The 16,558-nt window shown below is 42.9% G+C and overlaps 1 protein-coding gene and 1 pseudogene across 1 annotated transcript; both read right to left on the reverse strand.

Annotated features, from left to right (window-relative positions):
• Positions 1-988: 988 nt before the first annotated feature.
• On the reverse strand, positions 989-5,195 carry LOC107375464 (zinc finger BED domain-containing protein 5-like; annotated as a pseudogene).
• A 5,250-nt stretch (positions 5,196-10,445) lies between these two features.
• cst3 (cystatin C (amyloid angiopathy and cerebral hemorrhage)) lies at positions 10,446-16,493 on the reverse strand. The gene is made up of 3 exons (XM_015944009.3): positions 16,299-16,493; positions 10,981-11,082; positions 10,446-10,900 (listed from the first exon to the last, which is right to left on the reverse strand). The coding sequence occupies exons 1-3, from the start codon at positions 16,491-16,493 to the stop codon at positions 10,823-10,825; spliced, it is 375 nt and encodes a 124-aa protein (XP_015799495.1). The 3' UTR covers positions 10,446-10,822.
• Positions 16,494-16,558: the final 65 nt, after the last annotated feature.

Raw genomic sequence — 16,558 nt, forward strand, 5'->3', positions numbered from 1 at the left:
GGGGAGGGCCCACGCCCACCCAGTACTACCTCCCTGGATCATCCTATGATTGGCTGCTTCATTTGGACAAACCAAAGGGAGTGGGATTTGTTTCTTTGGTCTTAGTTTGCTTGTATTGTAGAAACAGTTTTGTCTTTGGTATGTGTCAGCAGTTCCCAAACTTTTTTAGCTGCGCACCCCCTTCTATGTCCCGACCATGTCGACGCACCCCCAGCCCCCCACAGTAGGGGCGTGGCTATGGAACCACTTAATTATGCTTTAATAACCAAGTAGTAGAGTAGGAGTTGACACAGCCTGCGCACAGCTCCGTGAGAGGCTGAACGGATGATTTTGTCAACGAGTCTCGTTAGGTGCTATTTCAGCCAACAATTTTTAAATCACTCACTCCGGCATGCGCTCTTCTGCACCCGTGGGCCGTGGTTCCGCTGGAGTGCATCTGTGACATGACAGACTCGCTCCCGCAGCTTTTCAGTGTGCTGTCAATAGCAAGGTGCGTTGAGATTGGTGTCCCAGTGTCAGTCAGATATTGCACAGATGCTCTCACCATTGAAAAAACGAAAAGTATCATAGTATTGACAGCGCACACGACAGAGCGCTCAGTGCGCGGCTGTGGGTCACAGGCCGGTTTGAGAGCATGCGGCGAATATATATATATATATATATATATATTTATATATGTATATATATATATATATATATACATATAAATATATATATATATATATTTATATATGTATATATATATATATATATATATACATATAAATATATATATATATATATATATTTATATATGTATATATATATACATATATAAATATATATATACATATATAAATATATATATATATATATACATATATAAATATATATATATATATATATATATATATATATATATATATATATATATATATATATATATATATATATATATATATATATAATAACTTGTTTCATTTATTTACGGACACTTTTATTAGGTCCTGGCTATGCTACTGCTGCACACCTTAAAAAATGCCACAAGCATTTTTGTTAGCGTCAAACGGCAGTTGAAATTTATTTATATTAAAGTTATTTATATTAAAGGCAGCATGTTTAATCATGCTCAAATGAACAAAAACACATAAAATGATCATAACACAACAATGCGCCCTCGCATTTGAGTTAATCTGAAACACTATAACAAAGTTATGCAATATCTTCTACTTTTAAGAGCAAAGAATGATAGATCACAGGCAGGATCACAGGCAGGAACTTCAGGGAAAATGTTAAAATATTTTGAGCTGCGTTGAACAAAAAGTGCAGCAGTTTAAATGGCCGTGGAGCTAACAACACAGGTTATGGAAATATTAGAACGCCAATAATTTGATTTAAATCACAATAAAGTTACACACAAAAAAATTGCATGGCTCAGGAACCGGTTAAAAAAAATAACTAAAGCTGGATCCCGAGGATGTTCAAGCGCAGCGTCGGTGGCTCAGCCTGCAGCAAGTTAAAGAGAGACAAAGGAGGGAGGGGTGAATATTTCCAGTATATTTATAGCAATAATATCAACACCATTTGGCCGAATACTTACACATATTAATGTGACGGGTGGGCCTGCATCTTCGCACACAGCTCTCCAATGTTTGGCACAATTGAAGACAGTTTAAGCCTCAAATCTTTCTCAACAGCACCCAGTCTTTGCCGATGTTTAGTCTTAACTGCTGTCAGAGCAGAGAAACCAGCCTCGCATAAGTGGGTTGTAGCAAAGGGGATCAAAACTCTCAAGGCTCGCTTTGCCAGGACTGCGTATGATGGCATCAGCTCAGTTCAAAAATCCACAAGTGGCTTTCGTTTGAACTGCAACTGCAGTGCGCCATCAGATGACAGCTTGATCAAGCTGTTCCTGCTCCTGAAATGACAGCTGTGTGACCGGGAGGGAAACTTCAAATGGGTTGCGAATCCACGCTTGGGATTTGTCGATGGGTGGGAAGTATTTCCGTAGCTGTTCAGCGAGTTGGTTGAGGTGTTCAATGATGAGACTTTTGAAATGCACACCCAGGAGCACGTCATTAACCAGCAAGAAGTCGTGAAGCGTAGGGAAACACGGGAGTGTATTCTCACTCACACAGCTCGCCCAGAACCGGAGCTTCTTCATCATAGCTTCAGTCTTATCTTGTGTGTTGAACAGGGTAACACTGACTCCCTGCAGACTTAGATTAAGTTCATTCAGAGCAGAAAATATGTCCGCCAGATAGGCGAGCCTCTTCAGAAAGTCTTCGTCATGCAGGCTGGCAGCCAAATCAAACGGATTGTCCTCAAAAAACTGCTGAAGCTCGTGTCGCAACTCAAAAAGCCTCGTTAACATTTTGCCGCGGGACAACCAGCGCACTTCAGGGTGCAGCAGCAATGCTTTGTGTTCGCTGCCCATCTCATTGCATAACAGCGTGAACAGTCTTGAATTTAGCGGGCGAGCTTTAATGAGGTTCACCAGTTTCACAGAATCATTCAGGACTCTTGAGTAGATCAGCTGGCATGTTTTTGGCTGCCAAGGCCTCCCTGTGAACGCTACAGTGTAACCACATTTTCCTGATATGAGCTATAAGCCCTGTGTGCTTCCCTGTCATTGATTTTGCCCCGTCAGTGCAAATGCCCACGCAGCGAGTCCAGTCGATCCCGTTGGTCCTCATAAACACATCCATTAAACTGAAGATTTCCTCTCCTGTTGTTCGGGTAGTAAGGGGTCGGCAGAACAAAAAATCTTCTTGCACCGTGCCTTCAAAAATGTAACGGACATACAGGTGCTGGCCAGTAAATTAGAATATCATCAAAAGGTTGAAAATATTTCAGTAATTCCATTCAAAACGTGAAACTTGTACATTATATTCATGCAATGCATACAGACCAATGTATTTCCGATGTTTATTACGTTTAATTTTGATATTTATAGGTGACAACCAATGAAAACATCAAATCTGGTATCTCAGAAAATTTGAATATTCTAAAGGCCAATGAAAAAATGTTTGTTTCTCTAATGTTGGCCAACTGAAAAGAATGAACATGAAAAGAATGTGCATGTATAGCACTCAATACTTAGTCGGGGCTCCTTTTGCCTCAATAACTGCAGTAATGCGGCGTGGCATGGACTCGATCAGTCTGTGGCACTGCTCAGGTGTTATGAGAGCCCAGGTTGCTCTGATAGTCGTCTTCAGCTCCTCTGCATTGTTGGGTCTAGCGTATTGCATCCTCCGCTTCACAATACCCCATAGATTTTCTATGGGGTTAAGGTCAGGCGAGTTTGCTGGCCAATCAAGGACAGGGATACCATGGTCCTTGAACCAGGTGCTGGTGGTTTTGGCACTGTGTGCAGGTGCCAAGTCCTGTTGAAAGGTGAAGTCTGCATCCCCATAAAGTTGGTCAGCAGCAGGAAGCATGAAGTGCTCTAAAACTTCCTGGTAGACGGCTGCATTGACCCTGGACCTCAGGAAACAGAGTGGGCCAACACCGGCAGATGACATGGCACCCCACACCATCACTGACGGTGGAAACTTTACACTGGACCTCATGCAACGTGGATTCTGTGCTTCTCCGCTCTTCCTCCAGACTCTGGGTCCTTGATTTCCAAAGGAAATGCAGAACTTGCTTTCATCAGAAAACATAACTTTGGACCACTCAGCATCAGTCCAGTCCTTTTTGTCCTTGGCCCAGGCGAGACGCTTCTTGCGCTGTTTCATGTTCAAGAGTGGCTTGACACACGGAATGCGACACCTGAATCCCATGTCTTTCATGAGTCTCCTCGTGGTGGTTCTTGAAGCGCTGACTCCAGCTGCAGTCCACTCTTTGTGGATCTCCCCCACATTTTTGAATGGGTTTGTCGTCACAATTCTCTGCAGGGTGCGGTTATCCCTAGAGCTTGTACACTTTTTTCTACCACATTTTTTCCGTCCCTTCGCCTGTCTGTTAATGTGCTTGGACACAGAGCTCTGCGAACAGCCAGCTTCTTTAGCAATCACCTTTTGTGTCTTGCCCTCCTTGTGCAAGGTGTCAATGATTGTCTTTTGGACAGCTGTTAAGTCAGAAGTCTTCCCCATGATTGTGGTGCCTTCAAAACAAGACTGAGGGACCTTTTAAGGGCCTTTGCAGGTGTTTTGAGTAAATCAGCTGATTAGAGTGGCAGCAGGTGTCTTCTATATTCAGCCTTTTCAGAATATTCTAATTTTTTGAGATACCAAATTTGGAGTTTTCATTAGTTGTCACTTATGAATATCAAATTTAAATGTAATGAACATTGGAAATACATTGGTCTGTGTGCATTGCATGAATATAATGTACAAGTTTCACGTTTTGAATGGAATTACTGAAATATTTTCAACCTTTTGATGATATTCTAATTTACTGGCCAGCACCTGTATACCAGAAGATTGGCCAGATTTTTCACATCTGTAGACTCGTCTACCTGCAGCGAGTAAAACTCGCTTTCTTTCACCCGGCTGACTAATGTAGCCAGGATGTCCTCTGACAGTGCATCGATGCGGCGTGACGGTGTTATTTAATACTGGAATCATGTCTAACATTTTAGCTTCTTTCTCTCCAATCATGCACCCCACCGTCTCTCTGGCAGCTGGCAAGCACACATCTTCAGCAAGTGTGTGAGGCAGCCCGTTTCTCGCTATTCTGTAGCTGAGAAGATATGAAGCCCGTAATGCGTCTTTTGTAGACCCGACATATGAATGAAACTGCAGTTGTTTTTTGCTGCTTTGTAACTCCTCCAGTTTTGATTTAAAAAATGTAAGGGGTCTTTGAATTACATTGCCATGCTTTGTGTGAAGGTGCCGACGTAGATAAGGTTTCATGCAGCTGTTTGCTAGAACCTCGCTGCACACCACGCACTGCGGCTTTGGGCAATCTGCATCACCAACCCAAGTGAAGCCCAGACGTAGATAATTTTCATCATATTTCCTTATTTTTTTCCCCATCTGGTGTTCACCCTCATCACCTCTTTTGCCATGCTGCCATCTTCCCTCCTTTGCTGTTTCCTTCGGCTCATCATTTTTGGACTCCCGCTGTTTTTTTTCTCCCGGATCCGTAGCAACTCTCTCATCTGTTGCCTCGGACTCACAACTCTCCCTTGGTTCCTCTCCTGCTTTATCACTAACTTTGACTTTCAAATTCTCACCTGACAGTTTCCCTGATTTCAGCCAATTGAGCATACTTGCAAAAATGGCAGAGGCTACAAGCTAGGTGCGCAAATGCAGTGTGTAGTAGTAGAAGAAGAATTCTTCTTTTATGATTCATTTTAAGATGAAGTGCATTTTGAATAGAAATTTTTATTTCAATTTTTATTTTAATTATTTTAAAAATTACAAAGGAATATTTTTTGTTTATTTACACATTTTTATTGTGAAGGGGAAAAAAACAGTAATTTGACGCCATTACACTTTTCACCTCGCGCACCCCCGGGGGTGCGCGCACCACACTTTGGGAATCCCTGGATATGTCAACACTTAAGCCCTTTTCAGATAGACATTCTGGAATATGTGTGGACAATTCAATCCGGTTTTGTACCGGAACTTGTCCTTTCGGCTGCCTTCCCACAGCAGGGAAAAGTTCCAGATGTCTGGGGGGGGGGGGGGTCGGACTTATGTTAAGCATAATTCTGCGCACACGAAGACGCATAAGAGACCTGGATGATGAAACACAATGGTTAAAGGAATCACTGAAGCGGTGTGAAGCGCTCCGTCGCGCGTCTAGGAGACGGTACCGTAGGAGGCGAGCTGCCATGGTTCGCCGCATGCTACAGCAGCGGGCTATCTGGGTGCGCACAGCGTCCCCCGGTCCCCTCCTCCCTGTCCGGAACTCGACCTCACCAGTCTGAAGCAGCCACCCTGTCCGTGACAAGTCCGGTCCTGTTACTAGGGGCGTCGTCCGGTTAAATTATGGAAAAGGTTATCCGGATGTTTGTGTTCAGACACAAAGGTCTTACGGACAGAGTCCCGAACATTTCCATTTTTCATGGCCTGTCTGAAGGGGGCTCTAGGCACATTTATGTGGATGTTTATTTCCTTTTGGATTTAATGTTGGAGCACTGTAGCCTAGTGAACTAGACCAAATTCTTGCTTTGCAAAGTTTAAATAATACATTTATTTAGTCTGGCTTGCCAGGCTAGGAGCACTGATGACTGGGGCTGATTGTTTGCTGGTGTGATTTTCTGAGGTATTTAAAGGAAGCCAGGTAGAGGCTTGGGGAGGTTTTTTTATTTTTGATCTGTAAAAGGAAAGCAATGAAATAAACGCCTGAGAAGCATTTTGGCTCCCAAAGAAAAATGTCCCTGTGCTGCAGTTTGCCTCTAGTTCATTCACCTTGAAGACCTTCTGGCTGCTCTACATTCTCACACACCAGCTTTTGGACCATCTCCTGCCCAACTCATTTTCTCCTGTTTAGTTTCCGGGTGCCTGTACTTGACATCCGTCGTCGCCGATTAGCTCCAGTTCCCTGCTTTCCATGCAACCAATTCAGTGGCGGTTTTACCATAAGGCATAGGTCGGCTGTTGCCTGGGGCCCCCTTTTGTTGGGGGGCCCCCTAGCCCTGACTGGTGGCACCCCTCTGTTAATGCCACAATGGACTATTCCTTTAATACGCCGACGCACAAACAGGAAGTGATTGGTAGTTATTCCACTCCAATCCAGTTGGTGGCAGTAATGCACCAAATTGTTGTTTGCCAAGTGCCATAAGACCACAAATAAAAAGAAGAGAAAGCAGAAAAAGAAGAAGAGAGGCAGGAGCGTTCGTAACAAACTCGAAGAGGTAGTTAAAACATGAAGGAGTTATCCTAGTGGCTCCAATAATCCTAGTGGCTCCAATAACAGAAAGAAGCAGCTTGCTTTAAAAAGCTATCTTCACTTCCAAAAGTGACGTCGTTTTCCTATGTTAACATCAAAAGGAAGCAGAAAGGAAAGACAATGGAAAATGTTTAAAGGGAGGAAAACATAGACCAAAATTGAAAATAGAAGAAAAAAACAAAGGCACAGGAGCACTGACAGGAAGAAGAAAGCACTCAAAGAGAGAGAAAGACAGGAAAAAAGAGGAGCACTAATAAAAAGTGAAAATAACTCGTATCAGAAGAGGGGAGAGTTTCACAAATCCTGTTAAAGATAAGACTGTCGAAAATTTAGAGTAAGGGGCCCCATGTCTGTGTTTGCCTTGGGCCCCCAAATTGCTAAATCCGCCACTGAACCAATGAACAAATTTTTATATACCTGTTCTGATTTCCTGTGTATTCTCTGCATGTGGGTCTAACATGTGCCCGAACCATGCCACTATTTAGGTACAATGGAGGGAAATAAGAGAAGATAATATATATATTTTTTCTTTCTAAACATTTTATAAAATGTTTTATATAACTCCTGTGGAGTTTTGCTGGACCAGTCCTGTGTTCAGTTAATAAAAATCCAAACATGAAAACATATTAAATCACTTTTTGAATGTCCTGTGGGACTTTTTACTATCAAACTAAAATAGTGTCACCATCTTAAGGTGAATGCACATAAACTGAGGTTTTAATTTTGTCCTCTGTATAAATTAAACTTACTGTAACATAAAGTGTTTTTGAAAGTCTAACACAGCCAGCACGCAGCTTGGTGTTAAGTTTGGAATAATGAAACAGTAAAAGTTGGGTAAACACACCACTCCCATCCAGTTACACCCACATGACAACATGAATAACTCCGCTTTGACGTCATACAACCTCCTCTTCTCTTTATCTCAGCAAAAAGGAGTTTAAGATTATGCCAGATTAAGCTAGTTTCAACTCTAGATTTACTCTGAATGAACAAATTGCCTTTATTTTTACTTTATTGTAAATGACCTTAAACCTGCTGAATTTAATATGTTAACTTTTGTGAACAGATAGCAGCTGACCAAATGCTGCTTACAGTCTTTATTATTACTTTTAGTTTCAATAATTACATTTAATTTAAATATATCATTTTTATTTGAGAAAGTAAGTTAAAATATAATTAACCTTTTTATAAATCCATTTCAATTAACCTGTGTTGTTATTAGTTTGTGAATGTTGAGCATTTTTAAGGAAATAAATGCAGAAGTATTACAAAAAATATACACAATTCATACTTACATATTACTGCAAATATATTCTGCTCATAAGAAACTTACACACACACACCCTCTCCAAGCCAAGCTAGAACCTGCAGGCTGAGGGAGCACCAGGATGTCAGAAAGCTAAACTCCTCCCAGCTCTCCATCTTCCTTCTCTGACCTTTGACCCACGAACCCTGGATACCAACTAGAAATTTGAAATGGAAGAGAATGCGACTTTTACGGTTCATTCTGTTTACATTCATTTAATAAAATAACAGCAAGAGCCTCAACAAGCTAGCTTGGTCTGGGCTGCCCCTGGATTTAGACGTGAAAGGAGGACGCTGGTGAAGCTGACCATTTTGGAAAACTCTTCCCACCCACTGTGGAGGCCATGGACAGCTCCTTTAGACACCAAGATGTAAAACAAAATGCTTCCCTAGGTCATTCATTCCCTGTGCAGGAAGAGTGTATAACTCCACAGTTTAACTGGTACTGGCATTATCCTGGTACACAATAACATTAACTAAATATTCAGTATGTGTTCAACGCTTGGCCAATACAGATGTTCATTATGTTCGTGTTCCTCATGCTGCATAGTTCTGGAAACCCAATTTTCTATTTTATTGGTTGAAGGTTACAATATTAGATAATTGTGTGTTTAGCTGTAATCTTATTTTTCTTTTTGTCTAAGTGTATGCGCTGCTGTAACGAGTGACTTTCACCACTGTGAGACTAAGAAAGTAGATTTTAATCCAAGTTGACACTATACAACTCCTGTTTTCGTTGGTATTTTAGCTTAATTTGAACTTTATTTTATGCATATTGCTGCTTATAACAGGGATATGAAAAAACCACCTCTCAGACTCAATAGGCATGTTTCCATTCCCAGAACTCCCGGGTAGTTCCTGGGATGGGGAACTTGACCAGGAGATAGGATGTCCCAGTTCTCAGCTGTTGTGTCTCCATTCAAATTCAGCCCTTTCCAAACTTGCAGACGTCAGCATATCACGATTGCTTTGACAGTGAGTGATGTCACTGATCAGCCCCAAAAAGCACCTAAAGTAACATTAATATTAAAAGCATTTATTTTATAGAAGTGTATCATGATTTAATCCATTCAGAAACAAGAGCAGCTCTGAGTTTTGTGAGACAAGTCCATTAATTAAATATGTGGGTGAATTTCCTCAACAGCTGGGGGGGGGGGGGGGGGGGGGTTCCACCGGGAGTTAGACTTTAAATAGCAAGTCACCTCTAATCAACATTTTTTTGCTGATAAACTAAATGAGTGCCCAATCGTGCCTACGTAGACACATGTAGTCAATAATTTGGCACTTTAGCACATCCTAGTTAAAATGTAAATATTCTACCTAAAACTTTCAACTGTTGTGCCCTCTTCAGGTAAAAACTCTGCACTGCAATTGAATTTAAATCTGCCAGCGCTATTGGCTAAGAGGTACACTATGACCTTAGCTGGTATATTATGATGCCACAATGTGGTTGAGAGCCTGTGTGTATTTGTTGGCAGCTCCGTCCTCTCGGTCTGCCAGGCAACAGCATTTGCTGCATTTTCCAAACAGGAAGTCGGAGTGGAATGAGACTTTTGAAGGGGTGACTTGCTCTTTATATGCGATTGGTGCCTTTTTTTTTTTTTGCTTCCATTCTGCTTCACCTTCTAATTTTACTGCTGCCGGTTGTTTTGGACGTCTGCTGATGCCATTTCCTATTGAGTTACAACCAATCAGCGTGAGTTAACCGGAGGTTCCGCTCAGCTACTCCACCGGGCCGTTCGGGAGTACCTACTCCTGAGCAGGTAAATGGTAAATGGCCTGTATTTGATATAGCGCCTTCTAGAGTCCTGGAACCCCCCAAGGCGCTTTACAACACAATCAGTCATTCACCCATTCACACACACATTCACACACTGGTGGGGATGAGCTACAATGTAGCTGCCCTAGGGCGCACTGACAGAGGCGAGGCTGCCGAGCACAGGCGCCACCGGTCCCTCCGACCACCACCAGCAGGCAACGTGGGTTAAGTGTCTTGCCCAAGGACACAACGACAGCGACAGACTGAGCGGGGCTCGAACCTGCAACCTTCCGATTGTGAGGCGAGCGCTTAACTCCTGTGCCACCGTCGCCCCAGAAGGGTCCTGAAAACGGCCCGGTCAGGTGGAGACACACGCATGTCGGGAGGTTCCTGTATACCAACCCTGAAGTTCTTGTAGTGGAAACACGCCTTACGTCTTGAACTTCCTGTCATTTTAAAAAGCAGAATTGATTAAAATAAATGCAACACATGATGGTTAAAGTGCTTTCATTAAACTCAAAAGGGGAAAAAAAAGAAAAACTGGACAAGCCAAGTGTCAGGTAGTAATTAGTATTTATAGTTTTTGTACTCTGATTCAAAGCTTTATTGAACACCTGAAGAAAAGACTACTCAGGCAAATCACATCAGAATAAGAACCATCTGGAGCCCAAAAGGGACCTGTTTACACAGATCACACACACACACACACACACGATCATTAAAGTATATTAAACCATGTAATACAATCATGTAGGTTTTTAACAGAAAGATTTATGCATTTTTTATGTTGAAACACCAAATAATCCATTTTATAATGAAGTATGAAAGATGCTGTAAAGCTAAAATGAGAAGTCAATACTGTAGAAGTGCATCTGAAAAGTGATCAAACTCGGAGTGAAGTTTATTGTGCAAACACCACCAGTCCCACGAAGCTCACTGACACTTCGTCTCCAGAAGCTGGATATCATTTAGCCACACGCGGCTCCACACAGCGAACGTGCAGGTGTAATGCTGGAAAAGAAAGCTCAGAATGCATTTAATGTGACAATCAATTGTACATACTGACATGACGCGTTTAATGAAGTAACTACCTTGGAGTCTGTCTGGATGGGACACAGATCGTTTACGCTGCTCTTTCTGCAGGAGGTTCTTGCCATCTTCACAGTTATGATGTACTTCACTCCTGCAACCACCTTCAGAGAAGAGCAGGTGAGATGATCAAATAGAGATTATGTTCAGGAGCCGTCAGCAGCACGTTACTGCAGCAGCACGTCATAGCTGCTGATAGGAACCGCTGTGGTCAACAGAACCTTTCCACCGGAGCCGTCAGCAGCGCGAGTCGGCTGCGTCTCAGGAGCAGCATGTCGCGGCCTTTACGCGCCGGTTCTATTTTCTACGCGCGACGCCTCCGAAACGGGTCAAGTTCGACATTTTTGGGGAAGGAAAGACAGGAAATCGGACGCGGAAACGGAGAGAAGCTCCCGAGATTTTCAGAATAAAGAACGTACTGCCTTCCGGTTGCTTTACTTTAAAAAAGGTTACTAACTGTGCGTCCCCGTGAGAAGTTATCACCTAGCTAGCGGTCTCCTTTGTTTTTCAGGTCCGTATTGGCGATTATAAAACGGACAGAACATAAAACACAAACCATGTTGTAATTTTCTCCTGCTTGTTGTTGTGTTTACTGACGAAGTCACTCGTGTGACTTTGTGCTCTGTCGGTGACAGCTGCTCCCCTGCTGCTTCACGTCTCGTGGGAGGGGCCAAGCAGCAGCTTACGCGAGCAAGACGTGCTGCTGCAGTAACGTGCTGCTGACGGCTCCCGTGGAAAGCCGGGGTTAATCTAACAGCTTAAATGTCTCCCCAGCCTTGCTGAGTGATTTATCTCTAAATAAACAAATCAGCTGTGCTCATGATCAAAAACATGCAGGAAATGTGCTAGAACCAGACTGCAGTGCCGGGTATGTCACCTCCACTTTTTCTAAGTCCCAACAGAGCAGCCCTCCAGTCTGCAGTTGCAAGGGGAATATTCTGGCCACAGGGGGTGTGTGGCCTTTCATTAAGCCTGTAAAGTGTCATTGTAGAAAATTAATAAAAAAAATGAAAAATTAGCTAGGTATCCCTTTAAGGCAGAAACATGCAGTTTTTGAAGTGGTCATGTTTTACAATGCTGAAGAAGATCAGGGCTTTTTTCTTCACACTTATTATAAACTCATAGGAGACATGGGAATGTCTGGAAAGAAAAAGCAATTACCGGAAGAAAAAAAACATTGAAAGGGTTTATTTTGAAAAAATATGTCTCGTCAAGATCAAGACGCTCAGAAAATTAATAAAAACTAAACTTAAGATTTTGTCACAGCAACTTTTAAAGCAGGATTCTGAACATCTTGCCTGTATAGCTTCATGATGATCTCAATTCATCACGACAGAGATCCGCCGGGACCGATGAGCCCCTAGGAAATCTGAATATGGCAGGTATGATCAGGGCCAGATTAACACTTCGTTGTACCCTGGGCAACAGTATTCAAGGGCCCCATCATCACGACCCAAAGATCACCATAATGTGGTCACATACAGAATATTTTACTGTAATATGCAGTAAATATACTCAATACTTGAATGCCTGACATCACGTAACCTGCTCAGGGTAACCTTTGACCCACCTCGTGTGGACTGACCAATGCGGAGAGGGTCTTAACTTGAGGCCCTCTCTTCATTGGTCAGTCTGCATGAGACTGACTCTCAACTGACGTTCAGTCATAGGCAGCGAAGCGTCTCTGTGCAGCGCAAAAGCCCGGGTGGACAGTTTGTTTTATTTTGCCTTGGCCCCCAAAATGTCTTGAAACGGCCCTGGGTGTGTGACAGAGTGTTGAAGGTGATCTGAATTGTATCAGATGTATAAATATGACATGTGTGTAACTTATTGTTTTATACAGGTAAAAACGTGTAGTGGAGATAAATCTACCTACATTTTACTTTGTTTTCTTGTTTTTATTGAACTATTTCCTGTCCTGTCGGTCTCTCATCTTCCTGCATCTCCTCTAAACTCTACAGAAAATCTGCTGCCTGGATTCTTACTTTTTCACCTCATCAGTTACTTCTGAGCAGATCAAAGATCTCCTGACCGCAAAGCGGAGAGCGCGTTTCGATGCTGCGTCAGTGAGGTGACATCACCGCAGCACAGGTGATGAGCTCCGCAGTAGCAGAGCGCTTCAGGCACAAATAAGACAGAAAGTAGAGAACATGAGCGGACATGAACCATCGTGTGTTAATTATAGTTTTTTGTTTGCGCCACTTTGAGAATGGACCGTGCGCTGGACGCAGCAGCCTGGATCGCTGCGCAACAACGATCAGCGCTGTGCTGCTCTCTGTGCTCTCTGCTCAGAAGAGTCCATAAATGATGTAATATAGGTGGAAAACTTTTCTCCGGCTCCCCTGCATGTGTAGGATATCCAGCTCCCCCATAATTCGATCGCTGCTCCTGGATGAAAAGCCGGACATTTACAATACAAGAACCCCCAGTCCGGACGCCCCGGGCAGAGAGTGAAAAGTGGACATGTCCGGGTAAAAGAAGACGTACGGTCACCATAGTCCTCATAAAGCGGGAAATTACAGATACTGTATTTTGCTCGTGCCCTTGGCCCTTTAGGGTTCGTGGGCCCCTGGGCAATTGCCCAGTTGCCCATATGGTTAATGGAGGTTTCTTCCTGTTAAAAGGGAGTTTTCCTCTCCACTGTCGCTGCATGCTTGCTTAGTATGAGGATTGCTGTATAGTGACTTGATGCAATGTGCTGGGTTCCTTATATAGGAAACATTATTTCTGATTGGCTTAATGAACTGTCCTGTATTGGAATGTTTATTATGTGAAGTGCCTTGAGACGACTCTTGTCATGATTTGGCGCTATATAAATAAACTTGAATTGAATTAATCCAGCCTTGGGTATGGTACTGGATCTGATGAAGGTACTAATCCTCCATCAGGCCACATTAAAACCAGAAGTGGATTAATGCCAACTTCTGACCCTGTTTACAAGGGATTGAAGGCAGTTGGAGACAATTTTATTTAGAACAGCTTTTAGAGAAGACTCCATAAGTGACACTTTTTATTGTATTAAAGAGCAAGCCACCCCCTAGCAGATTATTCTTCAACTCCCACTTCCTATTTGAAAAATGCAACAAATGCTGTTGCCTAGCAGACCGAGAGGGCGGAGCTGCTAACAAATACAATCACACACAGGCTCAACACAACATTGTGACATCATATGGTACCAGCTAACACCCTAGGGTACCTCTTAGCCAATAGCAATGGCAGATTTAAATTCAAATGCAGTGCAGAGTTTGTACCTGACAACAGCACAACACTGACAGTTTCACGCCGGGGACACACCGGCCGCGGAAGCGCCGAGAAGCGAATCGCTCACGAAATTCGGCCGCTGCTCGCCGCTCCTCAGTTCAGATCAGACGCGCCCTAGTCGAGGCGCGCCTCGGCTCAGCTGTAGTTTTTCTTTTAAACACTTGGTGTCCTCCATTTCCTCTCTGCCTTTTCTCAGCTCTTTTCCTCTACGTTTGAGTGTGTGTGTGTGTGTGTGTGTGTGTGTGAACCTATGGTATGAGTTCTTTCTGCCAGTTGAATCTCTTGGAACCCGCTCCAAGTCTGCAGCTGTATCCTAGCAGTTTCTTCAGAAATGAGCACATAAATAATCATGTTTTTCAGGGGTCGTACAGCTTCTTGTGTTTCTCAACTTCCATAATTAATTTAAAGTCATCCATCTTAACTGCTTGCCTCAGACTTTCTGCCTCTCTGTCCTGTTTGCTCCGGTGAAAAGACACCCAAAACCACTCCCCCCTTCACGTGGTCACACACGCACACAAGTTCGATGTGTGTGCGTGTTCGTGTGGTTTTTCTGCAGTGTCTGATTGCGAACACATTTGACTATTGAGGAATTTTATTTTGAAATGCTTTATTTTGTTAACTTTACCGGCCTGCCTCTTATGTCCAGGTTTGACTTCCTGCCAGAATTGACGCGATTCACCCGCGGCTCGCGAAAAAAATAGAGCCGATGCCGAAATGATCGCTGCACGGCGCGGGCTGGAGCGCCGGCACGAGGCGATTCGCGGCGCTTCGGCGGCCCATGTGGTCTATAGAATAGCTTAACAAGGGCGCCGAATGAAGGCGGTCCCATTTTCGCGGCGCTTCCGCGGCCGGTGTGTCCCCGGCGTTAGCCAGAAAATTAAAAATTTAACTAAAATGCACCAAAATGCTAAACTATTGAGTACACGTGTCTGTAGCACGATTACACACACATTTATATAGTTTATAAGAAAAAATAAGTAGATTTGGGGGTGACTTGCTCTTTAAGAATTTTATTTTACACCAATTTGTGATTATTTTTGAAAAGTGTTATAAACATGCTTTTATCATTTTATGACAACAAAAACTGTTGCATCATATGGGTATTAATTTGAACAGAAAATGACTTACAAGGCATTAATTCATACCAGGTAACCACAGCAGATGTATTGAAAAAAAGAAAAGGGAACGAGGCCTTTAAAGGACATCATTCCCCGTCCTTGTTTGATTTACATTTAGTGGTAAATTCATAGGAGAACTTGACAAATTCCATAATAATGTAATATAAGTCTTATGTCAATGTAAAAGTTTTAAAACAACATTTGCACGAGCTGCTGTGAACTTGTGGTTGGGATGCTTTCATTTTAATTGTGACTAGCTGTTAGCTCCTTGATCCAAACAGAACTAATCTCTGTTTCTCCAAACTGAAGCTTTTTAAAAAGCTACCTCCAACAGCTCAACTGTGGATTTATGCCTGATCACTTACATAAGCCCTTCTAAAGACTTTTGTTTTAGTCAGGAAGGATTTCAACAGTAGCATTCAGTCGTCTGCATTTTGTTGATTTAGTCTTTTTAAAAATACACACACACAGGCTCACAACAGCATTGTGACATCATAATGTACCAGTTTACATCATAGCATACCTCTTAGCCAATAGCGGTGGCAGATTTAAATTAAAATACAGTGCAGAGTTTTTTCCTGACAACGGCACAGCACTGCCAGTTTTAGGCAGAATATTTAAATTTTAACTATCTAACTACTGAAGTGCCAAATTATTTACACGTGTCTGCAGCACGATTAGACCCTCGTTTATTTAGTTTATCAGTAAAAAAAAGTTTATTTGGGGGTGACTTGCTCTTTAAGCACTTTGGCAGTCTGGTTAGCTAGTCTGCAAATCAATAAACATTTTCTCAGAACCCCGCCTTAAACTGTCTGGCTATCACTTTAAACAGGCCTTAGCACTGGAGGATAGCTCGTGACAAAAAGAGGATTTAGTTAGACACGTTCAGCTCTAGTTCTGGACACGTTTTCATCTGAAACCGACAACGAAAACCAACCGACCTGACTCTGAGCCTTTATCACTCCGACTACGCCGTGCTGGTACACGTCGTTGCTGCCTCGGTTGTACTGAGCAACGGCGAAGTTGAGAGCATTTTGGACCCCATCGTCATTAGGGTCTATGTCCTGTGGGCCACCAACGAGGCTACCGAGCCCGACGGCGAAAAGAACCACGAGAGGAAAGCCAATCTTCCACATCTTCGCTCGTTCACCGAAACTACGTATTGAGAAAATAGAGCTACAAGCTTGAACTTCCGGATTCT

Source organism: Nothobranchius furzeri, chromosome 12 (genome assembly GCF_043380555.1).
Source record: "Nothobranchius furzeri strain GRZ-AD chromosome 12, NfurGRZ-RIMD1, whole genome shotgun sequence".
In the NCBI taxonomy this organism is placed as follows: domain Eukaryota; kingdom Metazoa; phylum Chordata; class Actinopteri; order Cyprinodontiformes; family Nothobranchiidae; genus Nothobranchius; species Nothobranchius furzeri.